Here is an 18,144-nt window from a genome sequence, read left to right on the forward strand (position 1 = left end):
AACCGGCAATCCTCGGCTTACTCCGCTACATTCCATTCAAACAGGTATACGAGCCATCCAAGGAGCTCGGAGTGATGTGTATAAGCCATAACCCCCCCCCCCCCCAATAGAATTAATAAAGTCACAAATTAATGATGATTGTAGGATTTTATTTAAAAAAAACGTAGTTAAAATTTAAAAAAAAAAAAAACCCTATTTAACATTTCATTCTTATAGTCAGGTTATGACAGGGCATATGGGTAAATCTTTCATTCCTGATTGAAAAAATTGGGGAAAAAAAAATTAAAATCATATGCTTTTATGAAATGGTTTTAAAAAAGGTTATTTTACAGAGATAAAAAAAAGAAGGTCAACAGACAATATTATTAAGAGTTCACAAGCGTAAATAAGCAGTGATTAAATACAATCGTAGAGTACCACTACGGCAACACTAAGAAAGGGGTGAACAGCTTCCAAATGTCAAATTATTATATTTACATTCAGTGTAATTTCCCTTATGAAATCCATTATAAATCCACGACGTTCAAATCTCTATAACACACGCGAAACCTTGTCACCGCGCTTTAGAATACACAGTAGGAACTATATGCATTTTTAAAACTCTAGGAACACCAAAATGTAAAATGTTTCATTTCAATTAATGATAAACTATAACCTTAAAAAATTAACGTAAAAATTAACGTAATGTGCGTTAAGAAATGATTTGTCACTTTTTTCCTCGCAATGTTTGTTTGCGTTATTTAACTTTACAACGTCATTTAACGTCATTTGACGTCACAAACGGCTCTTACATCTATTAACCACGGCGTTTTTGAAGGGCGCTAAATTCACATTTAAGATTAACAAAATAGGCAATTATATATATATAAAGAAGGAAAATTAGAGAATGTAAATATAAGCATTGAATTAATATTTTTGGATGTCTTCGGTCCTATAACACACCTGGCCATGCCGACAAATTATCATACCGCGCTAACGCGCGGTATTCAATTTGTCGGCACGGCCGAGTTGTGTTATAGGACCGAAGACATCCAAAAATATGAATTCAATGCTTAAATGATCCTCTGAAAATGACATCTGTGATTGAAAAAGAATGCGGAAATGAGGTTTGAAAAAAAAAAATTTACAACATGCACTTTACCGATGATGTGAACTTCAAAACAATGATCCGGCATTATTACAATTTAATTGATCAAATATATGAGCGATGTTTTTTTTTAGAAGGGGGGGGGGGGTGCTGCTTGTACCAGCGTTTTCTGGGTTATGGCCGAACTAAAACAGAAATTTTTAATAATTAAATGTGTAAAAACGAAAATGGAGAAGCAAAACTGATCGAAACGAAAAAAAATTACTCAAAAAAAAAATTATTGAGAATAAAGAAAAAAAAATCGAAATATTTGAAAGGCCTCCCATTCCGTACTGATAAAAAAAAACTTGCGCATTAAAAAAAAATTGGGGGTGGGGTGGAGTGAGGGGGATAATGAAACCATTTAATTACAATATTTATACATGTAGTCCGGAAGTATATTGTTTTTGCCAGAAATAAAATTAGTAATAAAAAAAAATAAAAGTTATGTTCTGCCTGCATGCGTTTGATTTTTTAACAACACCTCGTTTCGTTTTAATGTATTGCAATTATACTGTAGACAATGAAAACAGGACACCAAATTAGTTTTGAAAATGACCACTGCTTATTATCTTCACATTTTATTGCGTCTTTCAGTTTTTAAACCTGAGTGTTGCGCCAAAGGGGACGGTGTTGGTGATTAACTTATATATACTAATTCTTCAAGTCACACTTGTGACGTCACACACGTCACTTCCGGTATACAGCCAATTTCAGTGCGAGCTCTCAGGTGTAAACAAAGCTATTTTTAGTAATATCTCTAATCAGCAAGAGAGATAGTTGTTGTGTTGTATATTATTTTACTCGTAATTATAATGACTATCGAACTATGTTTCAATGTAAAACCTACCAAACCTTTCCTTAAAACCTGGGGGAGGAAAATAATTTTCAGACAGAAACTTGAAACGAATACATAATTATCTCACCAGCATGTCATTGTGCAACAAAGTCGTCAGCATTTTATTTGTCCTTTGAACGGGTGAAACGTTTTGAATGGCACTCGTATCGATGAATTTTACACTAAACCAAGCTATCTTCTCAAATGTAGGCTTGTAGCTTTATTTACCCGCCGTTTCATCTTAAAACCGGAAGTGCGAGTTCGTAAATTTGAAATCTCGATCCCGACTCATATTTGACATCGGAAAGAAAAAAATTGTTTTATTTTTTTCTGAAAATTCAAAACCTTGAGCGGAGGCTTTGTACAACTGAAAATAAAATAAATCCTGGCCTTAAATATGTAATTAGATTATTAGCATATTAACCAGGAGCAAAGGATAATATGTTCAAAGAATTCATGCAATTCACTATATAATCATTAGAGCCCCACCCTAAAACAAGAACCCCTGACCCTGGGGCCATAAAATTCACAATTTTGGTAGAGGCACTCTTGCTCATCATAACTATGCACTTAGTTAGTTTATTTAATACCCAGGAGCAGAGAAGAAGATTTTCAAAGAAATAATGTATTTTCACTATATAATTAATAGAGCCCCGCCCTAACACCAGAACCCCTGACCCTGGGGCCATAAAATTCACAATTTTGGTAGAGGCACTCTTGTTCATCATAACTATGTACTTTGTTGGTTTATTTAATACCCAGGAGCAGAGAAGAAGATTTTCAAAGAAATAATGCATTTTCACTACCTACTGATTTAGCCCCACCCTAGCACTAGAACCCCTGACCCCAGGGCTATGAATTTCACAATTTTGGTAGAGGACTCAATGCTGATTACAATCATGCAAACAGTTCGATTGCTTGATGTCCAGGAGTAAAGAAGATTTTTAAAGATTGCATTAATTTTAGTGGTTTTGGCCCCACCCCTCAGGTCCCAGGGGGGCAGGGATTATGAAATTCACAATTTTTGTTCCCCTTCACTCATAGATGCTTTGTGCCAAATTTGGTTGAAATTGGTTCAGTGGTTGCAGAGAAGAAGCTGAAAATGTTCAAATGTTAACGCACGACGCACGACGAACGACGACGGACGAAAACGGATAGCAATAGGTCACCTGAGTTTACTCAGGTGACCTAAAAATGTAGATCAGAACCAGCATCAAAACTTTAAAGCAAGTCTTTTAGAGAGCATTCTTAGGTGCATCATGCAAACTTTCACTGAAAATACCATTATTATTAAAATTAAGTGCATATTAAAGAACATTTTGATGAATAATAAACATTTACCTTTTTCCCTTTTTGCTTTGCAGTGATATTCTTAAAAACAAGTTGTGGTTGTTCTAAACTAGCCCATCCAGCTCTGCATTTATACACTCCTTAAAATAATTAAATAGTTCACCATATGAACATAAGAATTATTAAGCTGGTCCTGAAACAGAGATTATCATGTACACAGTAAGAAAATCTTTCTTTTTTAAATATCAAACTCCATATTAATTTAGAATCCTTTGAGCAATAAACAAATCTTTTCACTGCTGTTGACAATTTATTTTGACCTACATGTAATTAACCAATACCACAGTAAGAAAGCAAGTTTCATTGGTCAAGATGTTCCTAACATAAGACCTGTCCTTAAAATGTACAAATATAGAGATTTCAGTACAGGTGCATGCAGGGTTTCTATGAAAAGATAATTCTTAATTTAAAATAAGTGAAGATGAAACACAATAATTGATTTTAAAAAGATCTCCAAACAGTAAAAATCTGAGAAATTAGGGCTTAGAACATGAATCCAAAAAATTCCTCAAGGTGCCTACGTGCCTGAATAGTCATCTTCTATATATTAAACTAGAAATATGTCCATAGGACATGAATGCCCCGCCAAGGGTATACTAGTACTGCAACATGAAAATTTGTATAAGTATATGAAATTTGATCAGAATATCTTGAATAGTGATGCATTTGAATTGCTTACATCAGTATGTATCATCATATGAAGTTTGACTCTAATTTCTTTAAAGTGAGGTCAAGGTCAAAAATGCCAAGGTCAAAATGTTAGGCATCAAAAATATTGATGCAGTTGCATACGAGGGTTGTTAGAAAAGTTCGCGGACACGTTGAATTACGGAAAATCTATTGTGTACTGTGAAGTACGAGCTATGTCTGAATAAATTTTCTACATTTTGTTTATTGATATGTAAAAAATCAGGTCCATATAATAAAATCTTGAAATTTTACAGCTATTTTTACTATGGGGTCATGGGATTCACGGAGCAATCACTTGACGTTAGTGACGTGACAACCAGTTTTCAACCCGTTAAGCTTTGTCGCAGTTTTATAAATCTTTCATTTCTTCAGATTTTTCTTATCTTTTTTCTACTTTAAAATTGAATATCTATATCAAGACATGTTACTTTTCTACTACAATGTCTTTTGTTTTGATTCGGATATTATTGAGATCTTAAAAAAATAAATAAAAGTCTACGCAGTCATTAGATCAGGTATGGAAACTATGCAAAACCACATAGGCGCAACGCTACGTCCATGCGATAAGGGAGTATTGAAGTATCGATGGAGGTAATCATTCAAAATGTTAATCCTTCCATTTTTACTAAGCTACAACCATTTGAAAACTTGTTCTTTGCATGTGTAGGAAATTCCCGGCAGCATCTTGAACATTTAAATCTCTTTTCAGACATTTTCCTGTCTGCACAGATAATTTTTACGTAGTGCAGTGCTCCATGAGTCAATGACGTTCCGATTTTTGGCTGTGTTTTTACGCGTTGATAATTTATAAACGGCTATAAAAAAGTCATTTACCCTCCAATTTAGTTCAAAATTTCTCCCAGTGACGCTTCCTGCATGCTTAAGCGGCAGGTAAAATATCATAAATTTCTTTGCGCTAAAATTTGTGCAATTTTTAATTTTAATAAAGAGTCTTTGTGATGTAAACTTGCCAAAATGTAGCATGCTCCGTGAAGCAAGGTTTATCAAAATAAAAAAGCTGTATATTTTTCAATAATCACTGGAGAGCACCAAATTCTTGTATATTAATTGGAAAAAAGGTTAAAATATTATCTGGAAATTTTGACTGGTTTCGTGGAAATAGCGCGCTCACAATAGAACCTGTCCGCGAACTTTTCTAACACCCCTCGTATCTATCATCAATATGTATCGACATATAAAGTTTCAAAAAAAATATTGAATGATTTCTTTAAAACTGACACAATTTGAAGGTCAAGGTCAAATTAAAGGTCAAAGTCAAAAATGTTGATGCAGTTGAATTGCTTACATCAGTATGTATCAGCAGAAGTTTGACACTAATTTAGGAAAAGTTAGGTCAAAGTCAAAGGAAAGGTCAAGGTCAAACATGCCAATGCAATTGAATAGCTCTCATCAATATATATTTACATCCACTGAATATTTTCTTCTTTATTTCTTAAGAAAACCCATTGCGTTCATCCCTGCATAAACTACATTAGGCATATCACCTGTACAGATTTCTTGATCAGTGGCCATTCCATCAATGAAACGTACAAAGATGTTCGCATCATTAACACAATAATTAATATTTTTAATCCTACTTAAAATGATAATTAAACAAATATAAATATAAACAATAAATTGTCTTTCTTTGTTTGTTATTACTGGAATTAACGGTCGCAGCTATTGCAGAAAAAAATTCCATAACCCGCTTACGCGGGTTATGTATTTTTTCTGCAACAGCTGCTTCCATTCATTCCAGTAACAACAAACAAAGAAAGCATTTTATTGTTTAAGTATCAGCATATGAAGTTTGATAATACTATTTTGAATGGCATCTTTAAAACTGAGCTAAATTCTAATTTAAGTAAAGTGAGGTCAAGGTCAAAGGAAAAGTCAAGGTCAAAAAATGTTGATGCAGTTGCATAGCTCTCATCAATATCTATCAGCAAGTGAAGTTTGATGACAATATCTTGGATAGTTTCTTTGAAACTGAGCTTTGAACTGAGCTAAATGCAAAGTAAGACGGAAGGACAGATGGAAGGACAGAAGGACGGAAGGATGGAAGGATGGAAGACGAGCATGTCAAACACTATATGCCCCGGCCATATTCATGGTGGGGCATAAAATGGCAGTTGCCATCTACTGGTTAACGTCTTCAGCAGAATAAAGGACGACTGGAAATCATTTTGGTGTTTGGAAATCTACAATTCATCAAGTTTGAGAGGTCATTATGAAGTATCTGCTTGAATATTATATGTATTTTCCAGGAGAATGAAATAAGTGATCAATCTAAAAAATCTTCAAACAGAACAATGTGAATAGGAAATAAACACGAAATCCCCTAGAAATTCATGGTGGGATCAGGTGCCAAGGAGGATCGATGCTTACTTTCAACAGGATTGTTGAAATTGCTATAACATCAATTTATATGTCAGTAGCTTGCCATGGTATAAAAAAAGAGAAAGGTAGAAGAAAGTCATCAAAAGCTAATCTGTAATGGAGCCCAGCGGATCGATGTAATGCCTATTCCTATCACAGCACTGGAGCAAGTAATTTCCATGAAGATTACTTGAGTAGTAAGGGGACTACTTATTGAACCTGCAGGGCACATCTTTGTGTGACCCTAGCTATTACTTTATAATTATAAACATAGCTTTACCAGAAAGGGTGCAAGATGCACGCTTTGTTGCAAATTCAAATTTATGTCAGAGGAGACTGGAGATATATGGTTCCTTGTTTTTAGAGTTGAAAAAGCCATTTGTGGAAAGTAATATGCATTGCTAGTGAAACCTGGCTTATCCATTAGAGTACCCTTATCAAAACTCATTTATTTTCAGCTGTCATTGAAGTACTTTGTTTAACGACGTTCGATCCTGATATTTAAAGTCTTAAACTTTTTTTGCCAAGTATATTTTTAGTTTCTACACACATAGCTTAATTAAAATTCAAATCAAACAAGCTAATTCAGAGAATTCGTGTCCCCCGCTTTGGGAAAAAGTCGGCTCTCCCTGACTGAATTTGTAGAATTACTAAATGTATACATGTATACTGAAGCAAATAAAATACATGTATGTCAATATGCATATAAAGATTTGATTGCTTATTCTTTATTATGTGTATAGAAGATTTTTTTATATGGAATATTTATCACACTGTAATGATGATTTTATAACCTCATAAATTTTTCATTTCACATGCTGGATACTATCATTTAGTAAAAAAAAAAAAAAATATTTAAAAAAAAAAAAATTAAAGGTTTGACCGAGATTCTATCCCGGGACCTCTCACACTTGAAGCGAGAGACATAACCACTAGACCACGGAATCGCTTTACATGGTGTGAAGTATATGCAGAACTAAAGTCACATACATGTATATATTCATGTTTTCATGTTCGGTATTCTCAAATTTTTACACAATCCATGGTGTATGATCTATTTAGCCTTTATTAAACAGTTCTAATAGAGATGTAATAAGAACATAAAGTCCGCCGAGAACCTGTTTTATACGCAATAACTCTCCTCATGCCCCTGCGCTAAAAATAGCGACATGTAATACTATAAATACTAATAAAACAAACGGGGCGGGGCACTTTGAGAGGGGCGAGAGACGTCCTAGGGAGTTTTGGTATAAAATTACATTGCATAAGACCAAAATCTTCTTGAAATATCGCCCGGAAATGATAGTATTACACACGGACAGAATGTATAAATTTACGACCTTGAACTTTGACCTTTTGACCTCAAAATCAATAGGGGTCTTCATTAGGCCACAGGGAGTTGTTATATAAAATTTCATTGCAATAGCTCAAATGGTTCTAGAGATATCGTGTGGAAACGAAAGTGTTTTAACAGACAGAATTTGCTTATTTATGACCTTGACCTTTGACCCTTTGACCTCAAAATCAATAGGGGTCTTCTTTAGTCCATAGGGAGTTGCTATGCTAAATTTCATTGCAAAAGCTCAAAGGGTTCTCGAGATATCGTGTGGAAACGAAAGCGTTACAGACAGACTAGTGATGGGGAATTGGAAAAAATTCATAATCGATTATCGGTTATAATCGGCTGGGCATAATCGATTAATAATCGATTATAATCGAAATTTTGAACTTCAATAAAATTAATATAGAAAAGTTAAAACTTATTCAGATTTCTGTCAGACTTTTACATAAAAAACACTTACATTAAATATTCAAAAATTTTAATTGAAATTTATTTTTTAAAAAGTGGAAAATAGTATTTTGTCTACTTTAAACAATATAGGACTATTGAAACAGAATGGGAATTTATTATTTTTTTCATAAAGTCCATGCAATGGGTATTTTACTGATATTAGTCCCACCTTTCATTTAATACATGTACGTATTTATTTCTTAAAATTAGTTTTGATTACTTAAAATTGCAAGTTGTAAAAGTAATTATCCTCATGTTAGACTTGTATTTATGATTATAATTACGTTTAAAAATTGACTAGACTAATTATGTTTTTCTTTACTTGCAATATTACCGTTTCCTGGTATTAGTCTAACCCCATATTTCCTAATCATGGCGGTAAATGTATCAACAAGACACGGGATCCTTTCATGTTTTCAACATTCATCACTACTTTTATGCGCTTTGCACTTGGTTTTGGTAATGAAATTAAAGTTAGACAATTCTATTTTTTGTTAGCGATGTCGGCGACATTTATTTTATAATCGATTAGTAGCATCGAAGAGCTTCTAACGACCGACAATCGATTGTCGCCGACAATCGTTCCATCACTAAGACAGACAGAAAGACGGACGGACGGACGGACAGACAAACCCAAATTAATATCCCCCACTTTTCAAGCGGGGGACAAAAATGGGGGTCAATGTGCTTCTTTTGGAGCTACAGTACATTTAATATGACCTTTATGCACTGAAATTTGTGTCTTAACGAGGCTGGGGTGTGGCAGCCATTTTCAGACTATTTTTATCTCCTTTAAAAGAAGAGCTCCATATAAAGATATAAAAAAATAATCAAATTTCAAAACTAAAATATATGAATTTTTTCTTTGCCAAATGATAGTTGACAGCTTAAGATACCGTATGTAAAAAAATAAGTTATATCTGGTGGTTAATTTATGATTAATTTGTTGACCCCCCAGCCTCCTTAATTAAAAATCACATCTTCGACATTTTCCCTCCAATATTATTTTTTATCCAATTAAAGTATGAAACAAAATGAACTCTAAGTCTGTTTAGAAGAAGACACTTTAAAGTTGTACTAAGAAAAAGTTTCAAATTGCTTCGCATAACCAATTATTTGACCTTTCTGCACTAATAAAATGTGATTTTTCTGGCATTGAAAATTTAATAAGCAAGAAAATCATTTCAAAGTCTTAAACTTTTACTGAATTTAAGCAAATAGGTCAAAGTAATCTTTAATATTTAGAAAACAACATCAAAAGTGGGGGTATATGATGTAAATTTTCAGATATTACTAAAAAAAGTGTCATTTTTACATTAAAATTAGCCAGAGACATATGGTTTTAGATGTCTCTAAATTGGCTTAATCCCCCCTCGGATTTTCAGAATATATTTACTATATTTGTCACACTTTGTTGAAAGAATTCTTAAGAAATACTTTAATAGATATTTCAGAACCAGCAATAACACATTTCACTGCAAAAATCAGCTTTGTGTGCAGCCAGCATGGAAAAATAAGAATCTACAATTAACAATACTGTTATAGTTCAAAAGGGAAAAAAATTGATCGTTTTCTTCTAAAAAACCTTCTGCCACAAAATATAGTTCCTAGCTTAATTCTATGTGAATGGAATTTAATCGCGTTTTATTCATTGAGTATAGTTCAACTTGCATTGCAGAATTTAGATTTAATCAGTTAATGTTAGATCTAAAAAATGATGCAGAATTTAATACATAAAGGACAGGACCAAAATCTGGTCAAAAGCACCGGACCGAACGTCCTTTAGTTTTGCTTTCTAGCAGCCATGATTACAGACTGATAATATACACAAAACAATGCATACATAACAGAAACAACACTTAAAATGGAGAATTAAGCAACGAACAAAACAAAATACACACATAAGTATATAAATTTGCTGTGTGAAAATTTACACACATGAAATAATAATTTGCAACAAAATGTATGCAAAAGTTAATTTGCACCATGTCCTGACTAGGTGTAAATTTACTTACTTCACATTGTACTGAATAATTACCGACCTATTATCATGTTAACCGGAACTGGACTTCTTTGTCATTTCATCCAAGAGGTAACTGTTCTAACTGTCATACATGGCCCCAAAACTTTCAGAACTTTGATTGCAATTGCGCAGAAAGACATTTTTCCAAGAGGGATTTTTTCATAAGTTGTTTTCAGATGAGTTCAAAGTTGAAAATGATCACTGCATCAAAATGATATTTTCTGCATACTCTGAGAAAAATGCTTTTAAATAGAAATAAACCAATTTGGTAGCTAAATAAAGCTACCTCAGGTAGGTAAGTAAAACTATGTAGGTAAATCAAGCTACGTAGCTAAATCTAGTGATTGTACCAGACCTGTCAGCCCATGCGGTACGACATAAAAATACAGTTCGAACTTACCGTTGTCTATCACAAGTGGTACACTATTATTCGCAATGTCATTTGTGTATTCAAATACTGGATCTGGAAGCGTTTTATCGTCTTTAAAAGCGAAAATTCCTCGGGTCCTACTTTCAGATCTGTCCATGTTTATTTATCTAAAATGTGCTGAAGAAAATAAAAACTCAAGAATTGCGTAACTCCTCCTGTCTAGTTTTCATATAGCAATATTATTTGTTCGAAAACAATAGCTTCCTTCGTCGGGTCGTGTTGATTTGAAATCATCGGATATTGCATATTTAAACTAAAATAAAAGTCGCCAAGAGCGATACTTAAACCCGGATTACAGCGGCACGTCGATTTACTAAAATGGCCCTAAATGGTGACCCAAATGGAATGGATTTATATAATATATAGACTTTTTTTTATTTGTGCATTTCTTAATAAAAAAAATATACGGAGCTTTGAGGGGGGACCTATGTCGTTCTACGTCAAAACAGTGTTATGTGACGTCACAATAGCGACGTTTTTTTCCGCTGACTTTGGCAAATGTGATTATAGGCATAACATTGTTATTAATCAATAATTTAATTTTGTTCGTATTCTCGCCTCTCATTGGTTGAATTCCAAAAAGGAACGCAAAACATTTTGTATAATCTGGTTTGGTATGGGGACACACCCCCTTGACGACCAGCTTAATCATCATATCCATGTAATCCCCTCATTTCCAGTCCTCGGAATCCATGGAAAATTCCAAATTTAATAAATGTACCTTCAACTTTAAACAATTACTCGTTCTTACCTCGTGTAAACAAACATCATGGCTGCTAGATCCTTGTATTATTTATTACCTCCCCTCGCTTCAAATCACTTCTGTTACTACGGTTGTATTATTGCGCGGTAAATTTGAACTTATAAAAAGCAACACAACTTTACATCAAAAGTTGTTTAATTGTTTTAAAATTAAATTATAAGAAATGACTTTAATTCTTGGCCATATTATCGAGTATAATCTGGTTTGGGTCAGTTTACGCTTTTTTATAATCCGCTTCGCGGATTATAAAGCGTAAACTGACCCAAACCAGATTATACTCGATAATATGGCCAAGAATTAGAGTCATTCCTTAAATAATTTAATTCTGGTTGTAACGCTGTATTTGATTGGATAAAAAATTACTTTATATTGTATAAAATGGGTTGCTTACGTCACAATGACTTGCGTCAAAAACATATCAATCCGCCTGACGTTACATTCAAATTTGTACTAATTGAAGTCATTTTATTAGAACAATCATCTTTTTTTCTTACATCAAATGAATGAAAAATTTTTAAGCAATGAATTTAAGAGCTACCCATTTTATACGGTATAAACTGGGTTGGAACAGTTTACGCTTTTTTATAAACCGCTTCGCAGTTTATAAAGCGTAAACTGCCCCAACCCAGTTTATACCGTATAAAATGGGTAGCTCTTAAATTCATTCCTTAAATAACGTACACAGTTTACAAAAAAAAATTATTTCATCATTTATAACAGTTTTATTTGATTTATGGAGTTTGTTAATATTAGAATTCTCTTCCTTTGGTGGATAATTCATAGCAATTTCAGTTGTAAAGAAATACCTCCATGATATGCTGATATAAAAGTGCAAAAAATATAAGATAAAATTCAACAAAGAAAGCGGCTTAAATCAGAGAAATATGTTTAATTTTATGTTTACCATTAACTGTATTTTCTGGATAAAACTAAAAAAAATTAAGAAATGTACTTGTACCTATATTTACATATTGATTTATAGTATATGTAGATGTTATTGTATAAAGTCATTCCTAGGTTCTATTAGGTGTTGGTTGTTGACGGGGAAAGGGGGGGGCAGAATGATTAGAATGAAGAAGAAAAGAGTTTATCTGTTTAAATTATTTCTAATAAAAAAATACTCGTTTTTTGCATGTCGGAATTGTAAAAAATACGACAAAAAACGGGGTGATACTTACATTGTGCTCCTTTATAATTTTTCTTGCAAGATGAATTACAATAAATTTGCCTTCATTTTAAAGATACAAGTCATATTAATTAAATAACTGTTGATTTCGAATGTGATTTGACATTTTTTGGTACTTTTTAGGGCATATTTGGAGAAGAACAATAACGTCTGAAAATAATCTATTTTTAGCATTTCACACTGTTTTTGCACGTGCTCTTGTGTAAAGGTATTGTTTTTAATACTTAAAAATTAAGAGCAAGTGGTCAGGAAGGAAATGTCAAAGTTTTGAAAATTTCACACAAAGACTTTTCGGACATAGGTCCCCCCTATGGGCGCACTTGTTTCATAAACCGGGTCAAGCCGGTTAATATTCCGGAAGCGGGCAAGTCACTTGTTTCAAATATTTTTAAGCCGCCGGGTGGTCAGAAAGTAGCCCGGATCGCCCGAAAAATTTCGAGCGGCCAATTGAAAAGCAATATTGCGGAAAACGGAGGTAGAAATGCTTGATGGTGAAATATTCGTTTTTTATCAATTGTCGTAGTCTCAGTGTCAATGAACATTGGGCGCACTTGTTTCAAATATCCGGCCGATGACCCGGTTCACTGTTATCACATGACATGTTGACCCGGTTAGTGTCACTGAAACGAGTGAAAATTAAGCCGGAAAATGGCTGTTATTGGTGCTGTTGCTGTGGAAAAAATAATTTTCTTTGAACACACGACCATTTTGTGAAGAGCACAGGGCCTAGTTGCACACAACACTGAAAAGAAGCTTTAAAATAAAAAAAAAATGTTGGTCGTGCAAATATAAACAAATATGTTGTAAAAGTTACGTTTTATCTCAGTACTGTATGTTTATTAGCACTGAAACTACTGCAAACAATAAAAAAAAAAAAAACGAATATTTCACCATCAAGAAAATTTCTACCTCCTTTTTCCGCCATATTGCTTTTCATTTGGCTGCTCGAAATTTTTCGGGCGATCCGGGCTACTTTCTGACTGCCCGGCGGCTTATAAATATTTGAAACAATTATATAGTGACTTACCCGTTTCCGGAAGTATCAACCGGCTTGACCCGGCTTATGAAACAAGTGGGCCCATACTGTACTGAGATGACTTTTACATGTTGTTTATAATTGCAACATGTTTTTTTTTATTTTAAAGCTACTTTTCAGCTTTTTGTGTGTAACGAGGCCCTATACTCCAAATTCACAGATTGTGCATTGAATGGATCTAGTAAATATTAAAAAGAAATATATCCACTAAATCGTTGTCCTCTTGCGTGCACAGAATTTTTTTTACAGCAACAGCTCCAATATCAGCCCATTCCGGCTTATTTTTCACTCGTTTCAGCGACACTAACCGGGTCAATATGTCATGTGATAAAAGTGAACCGGGTCATCGCCCGGCTGTCTGAAACAAGTGCGCCCTATAACTCTATAGCTCTGTAGCAGGCCTACTGACTGATCAAAAGTTATGGCCAACTTGCAATGTTAACGTTTTTTAAAAGGTGGATCAACCTACAAGGTCAGGGTCGCAAGGTCAAAAATATTTACACTCTTTGAAAGGTCAATTCCTTCCGAACTTCAGTTTGCTTGAATTTAAGTGGCAATGCATCAAATTCTTTTAACATAATCATGATAATATATTATACATGACTATAAGAACCCTATCCACACTGCACACCAAAGAGCTCTGATTCTATGTTATTTTTTCTACAGTGATCTGCCCTTAGATCTAAATTCCTTCAGCCGCAAGAGGAAATTGTATATAAAGCGTGACTTTAGAGGGTGGATGGTGGGGAATGTTTCTAAAGGGCATTAACTAATTGAGCTTGTTAAAATACAAGTATAACCTACTGCACTCTGCTGCACTCGGCTGCAATACAGTGCAATATATTGTAGTGCCTAGCAAATCATCCAATCACAATAAACTTAGTCAGTTCGTTTCTAATTGAATGAAAAATATGATGAAACACTTTTTAATTTTCTTTAAGTAGTGTTTTGAAAAAAAAGGTTTTAAAACAAAGGAAACAGACTGAATGAACTATTTTATTCACATTCTACTAATATATGACTGTTCTCTATCATTTGAATCTCAATTAACAATCCAGTAATTATATCGAAAGAATTATGTCGGAGGACTTTTTCGACAAAGCTACGCATTGATAATATTTTATCGAAGGATAGTTTGGATATGCGCATAACATCCTGAAGAAATGATCAATCCTCTTTGACTGATAAGGGTTTTATTTTATTTGTGAGAGAATAATTAAATAATTATATCTTTCCTTTATAAGAATTTGGCGACACTTTATTGCAATGCACTTACACTGCAAACTTTAATTTTTCTTAATTTTGTGTTTTGAAATAAAAGTTGAATGGATTATACTTAATTCAAATTAAATTAATTAAAATCTGGATGGATTTTAATTTAATCAAATTTTCTTAATATACAATTGTTCTCTTTCATATAATTCTGAATTATTAACAATCCAGTAATTATGACAAAAGACATGTTGACAGAGTTACGTATTGATTTTTACTCTTTTTGAAAGCAAATGACCAGTTAGCATTTACGTAAAATATACTGTATGCGCACTCTTCTGCAAAACAATGCTACCCATTGTAGTGCCTGGCAAATTATCCAATCAAAATAAACTTAGTTGGTTTTTTGTAATTGAATGAAAAATCTGATTCTTTAAATTAGTGTTTTGAAAAAAAAAAGTTTTATGCAAAAAACAGACTGGATGAAATATTTTATTTATTTTTTAATTGATATATGACTGCATGTGTTCTTAATCATACAAATTTCAATTAACAGTCTCCAGCACTTAATTATGTCGGGGGACTCTTTCTACAAAGTTGTAAAATATTGATAATTTTTTATCGAACGACTAGTTTGGACAAGCGAAAAATATTCTGAAGAAATCAACCCTCCTCTTTGACTGGTGAGTAATTTTTTTTTCACCTGCAAGCATATTAATGCTTCGTATTTTCATAATTTACCTAAACTTATATTGCACTGCATTACTATGTAATGTCAATCAAAAATTCATAAGTCCAATTTTGTTTTTTTACATGATTTTTTTTTATTGAAGATAGAGTTGAAACAAAATCTCTTTAATTTTTATTTTTATTTTTTAAAAAGTTAGGGACAGACTGGATGATCTTAAATAAATAAAAATCAGTGCTGCAATGCATCCCATTGTAATTGCTTGACGTATACTGTCTACTTAAAACATATTTGGTCTATCTTTATTCTGTGTTAAACATTGAAATAAATAGGAATTTTCCTGTTTGACTGACTAATGAACGTCTTGAGACTCGAACAAAGCGCCTATTGTAGAACAATCAAGAGAGCTTTCAGTCCTACATACTTAGCCGTCTATCAGTACTTGTTTTGTGAGAGAAACTCACATTACGTATACACACAAGACCAAACTTAACATGTGTGAGTGACTCTCTTGTCTTATATAGTATACAAGCTTGTTATCCGTTAATATTGCCTAAAGATTTGCATAATCGTTTTGTCTACGTTGTTCAAAGGGGCATAATTAGATTATCGAACTTTGTAAGAAACCGACAGTATGCAAATTTTGCAACAAACTTTCAGCCGCTAGAGGAAATTGTATATAAAGGGTGACTTTGGAGTGTGGATGGTGGGGAATGTTTGTAAAGGGCATTAAGTAATTGTGCTTGCTAAAATACAAGTATAACCTACTGCACCATACTGCACTCAGCTGCAATAAAGTGCAATACATTGTAGTGCCTAGCAAAACATCCAATCACAATAAACTTAGTAGTTCGTTTCTAATTGAATGAAAAATATGATGAAACACTTTTTAATTTTCTTTAAGTAGTGTTTTGAAAAAAGAGGTTTTAAAACAAAGGAAACAGACTGAATGAACTATTTTATTCACATTCTACTAATATAAGACTGTTCTCTATCATTTGAATCTCAATTAACAATCCAGTAATTATATCGGAAGAATTATGTCGGAGGACTTTTTCGATAAAGCTACGCATTGATAATATTTTATCGAAGGATAGTTTGGATATGCGCATAACATCCTGAAGAAATGATCAATCCTCTTTGACTGGTAAGGGTTTTATTTTATTTGTGAGGGAATAAATAATTATATCTTTTCTTTATAAGAATTTGGCGACACTCTATTGCAATGCACTTACACTGCAAACTTTAATTTTTCTTAATTTTGTGTTTTGAAATAAAAGTTGAATGGATTATACTTAATTCAAATTAAATTAATTAAAATCTGGATGGATTTTAATTTAATCAAATTTTCTTAATATACAATTGTTCTCTTTCATATAATTCTGAATTATTAACAATCCAGTAATAATGACAAAAGACATGTTGACAGAGTTACGTATTGATTTTTACTCTTTTTGAAAGCAAATGACCAGTTAGCATTTACGTAAAATATACTGTATGCGCACTCTTCTGCAAAACAATGCTACCCATTGTAGTGCCTGGCAAATTATCCAATTAAAATAAACTTAGTTGGTTTTTTGTAATTGAATGAAAAATCTGATTCTTTAAATTAGTGTTTTGAAAAAAAAAGTTTTATGCAAAAAACAGACTGGATGAAATATTTTATTTATTTTTTAATTGATATATGACTGCATGTGTTCTTAATCATACAAATTTCAATTAACAGTCTCCAGCACTTAATTATGTCGGGGGACTCTTTCTACAAAGTTGTAAAATATTGATAATTTTTTATCGAACGACTAATTTGGACAAGCGAAAAATATTCTGACGAAATCAACCCCTCCTCTTTGTGGGTAATTTTATTTTCACCTGCAGGCATATTTTAAAAATAAATGCTAAATAATATGAGAACATAAGCTGTATGTGTGTGGAGGACTCTCCATAGTTGAAATATTTGAATGACAACTGTTTTAAATTTGTATTGACTCCCAACCAGAAATTAGAACATATCAATAGTTTCATTGGCTCTTAATTCCACGTAATATGCTAGGAAATCGGGGGGGGGGGGGGGGCCCTCGTTACTTTATTGCTATTCATCTATGATAGAAGTTTTGATATATGATCGGTCCATCCTCACCTTCACTTTTAATTAACGAATAACCACCCCAAGCCCCAACACATACGTGTATTAAATATGTTTTTGTGAACGGAAACTTATCTCTTTTTATGTCTTAAGTTTTTTCCGAAAATTTTAGTTTTGGGCAATTCAATTACCATTTCCCCCCTTCTTAACTTGAAAAGGGGTATTATAAATTTAAATTTTCAAGTGCAATATTCAGGTGCTTCTTGATAAGGTGGAAAATATAAAAATCATTTCTGTATTTAAACTATCGAAAATTGTAACATACGTATGTTGCAAAGAAGACACCCTTTGGTAACTTTTATTTTAAATAATTTGTGTAAATCAACAGCTCATACACGGACGGCTGAGAAACAAGAAATTGTCGCTAATACTTGCAATGTTCAAAATCAAAAGCATCACAACAAACTTAGGATGATCTTAGGACAAACTTTATGTTGTCCTAAAGTTAGGAAAAAATTAGGCAAGTTCCTAAATTTAGGAAAACTTCG

The 18,144-nt window shown here is 33.0% G+C and overlaps 1 protein-coding gene across 1 annotated transcript in view; it reads right to left on the reverse strand.

Annotated features, from left to right (window-relative positions):
• Positions 1-10,874, reverse strand: part of LOC134277934 (actin-related protein 5-like) — a 39,637-nt gene extending 28,763 nt beyond the window's left edge. Inside the window, exons 1-2 of the mRNA XM_062760232.1 lie at positions 10,599-10,874; positions 3,306-3,394 (exon numbers count right to left, since the gene is read on the reverse strand). Coding sequence (XP_062616216.1) covers positions 3,306-3,394; positions 10,599-10,725 — 216 coding nt within the window. The 5' untranslated portion in view covers positions 10,726-10,874. The remainder of the gene's footprint in view (positions 1-3,305; positions 3,395-10,598) is intronic.
• Between the last annotated feature and the right edge of the window lie 7,270 nt (positions 10,875-18,144).

Source organism: Saccostrea cucullata, unplaced genomic scaffold, assembly GCF_032062105.1.
Source record: "Saccostrea cucullata isolate Sc308-1 unplaced genomic scaffold, CSIRO_AGI_Scuc_v1 ctg965, whole genome shotgun sequence".
In the NCBI taxonomy this organism is placed as follows: domain Eukaryota; kingdom Metazoa; phylum Mollusca; class Bivalvia; order Ostreida; family Ostreidae; genus Saccostrea; species Saccostrea cuccullata.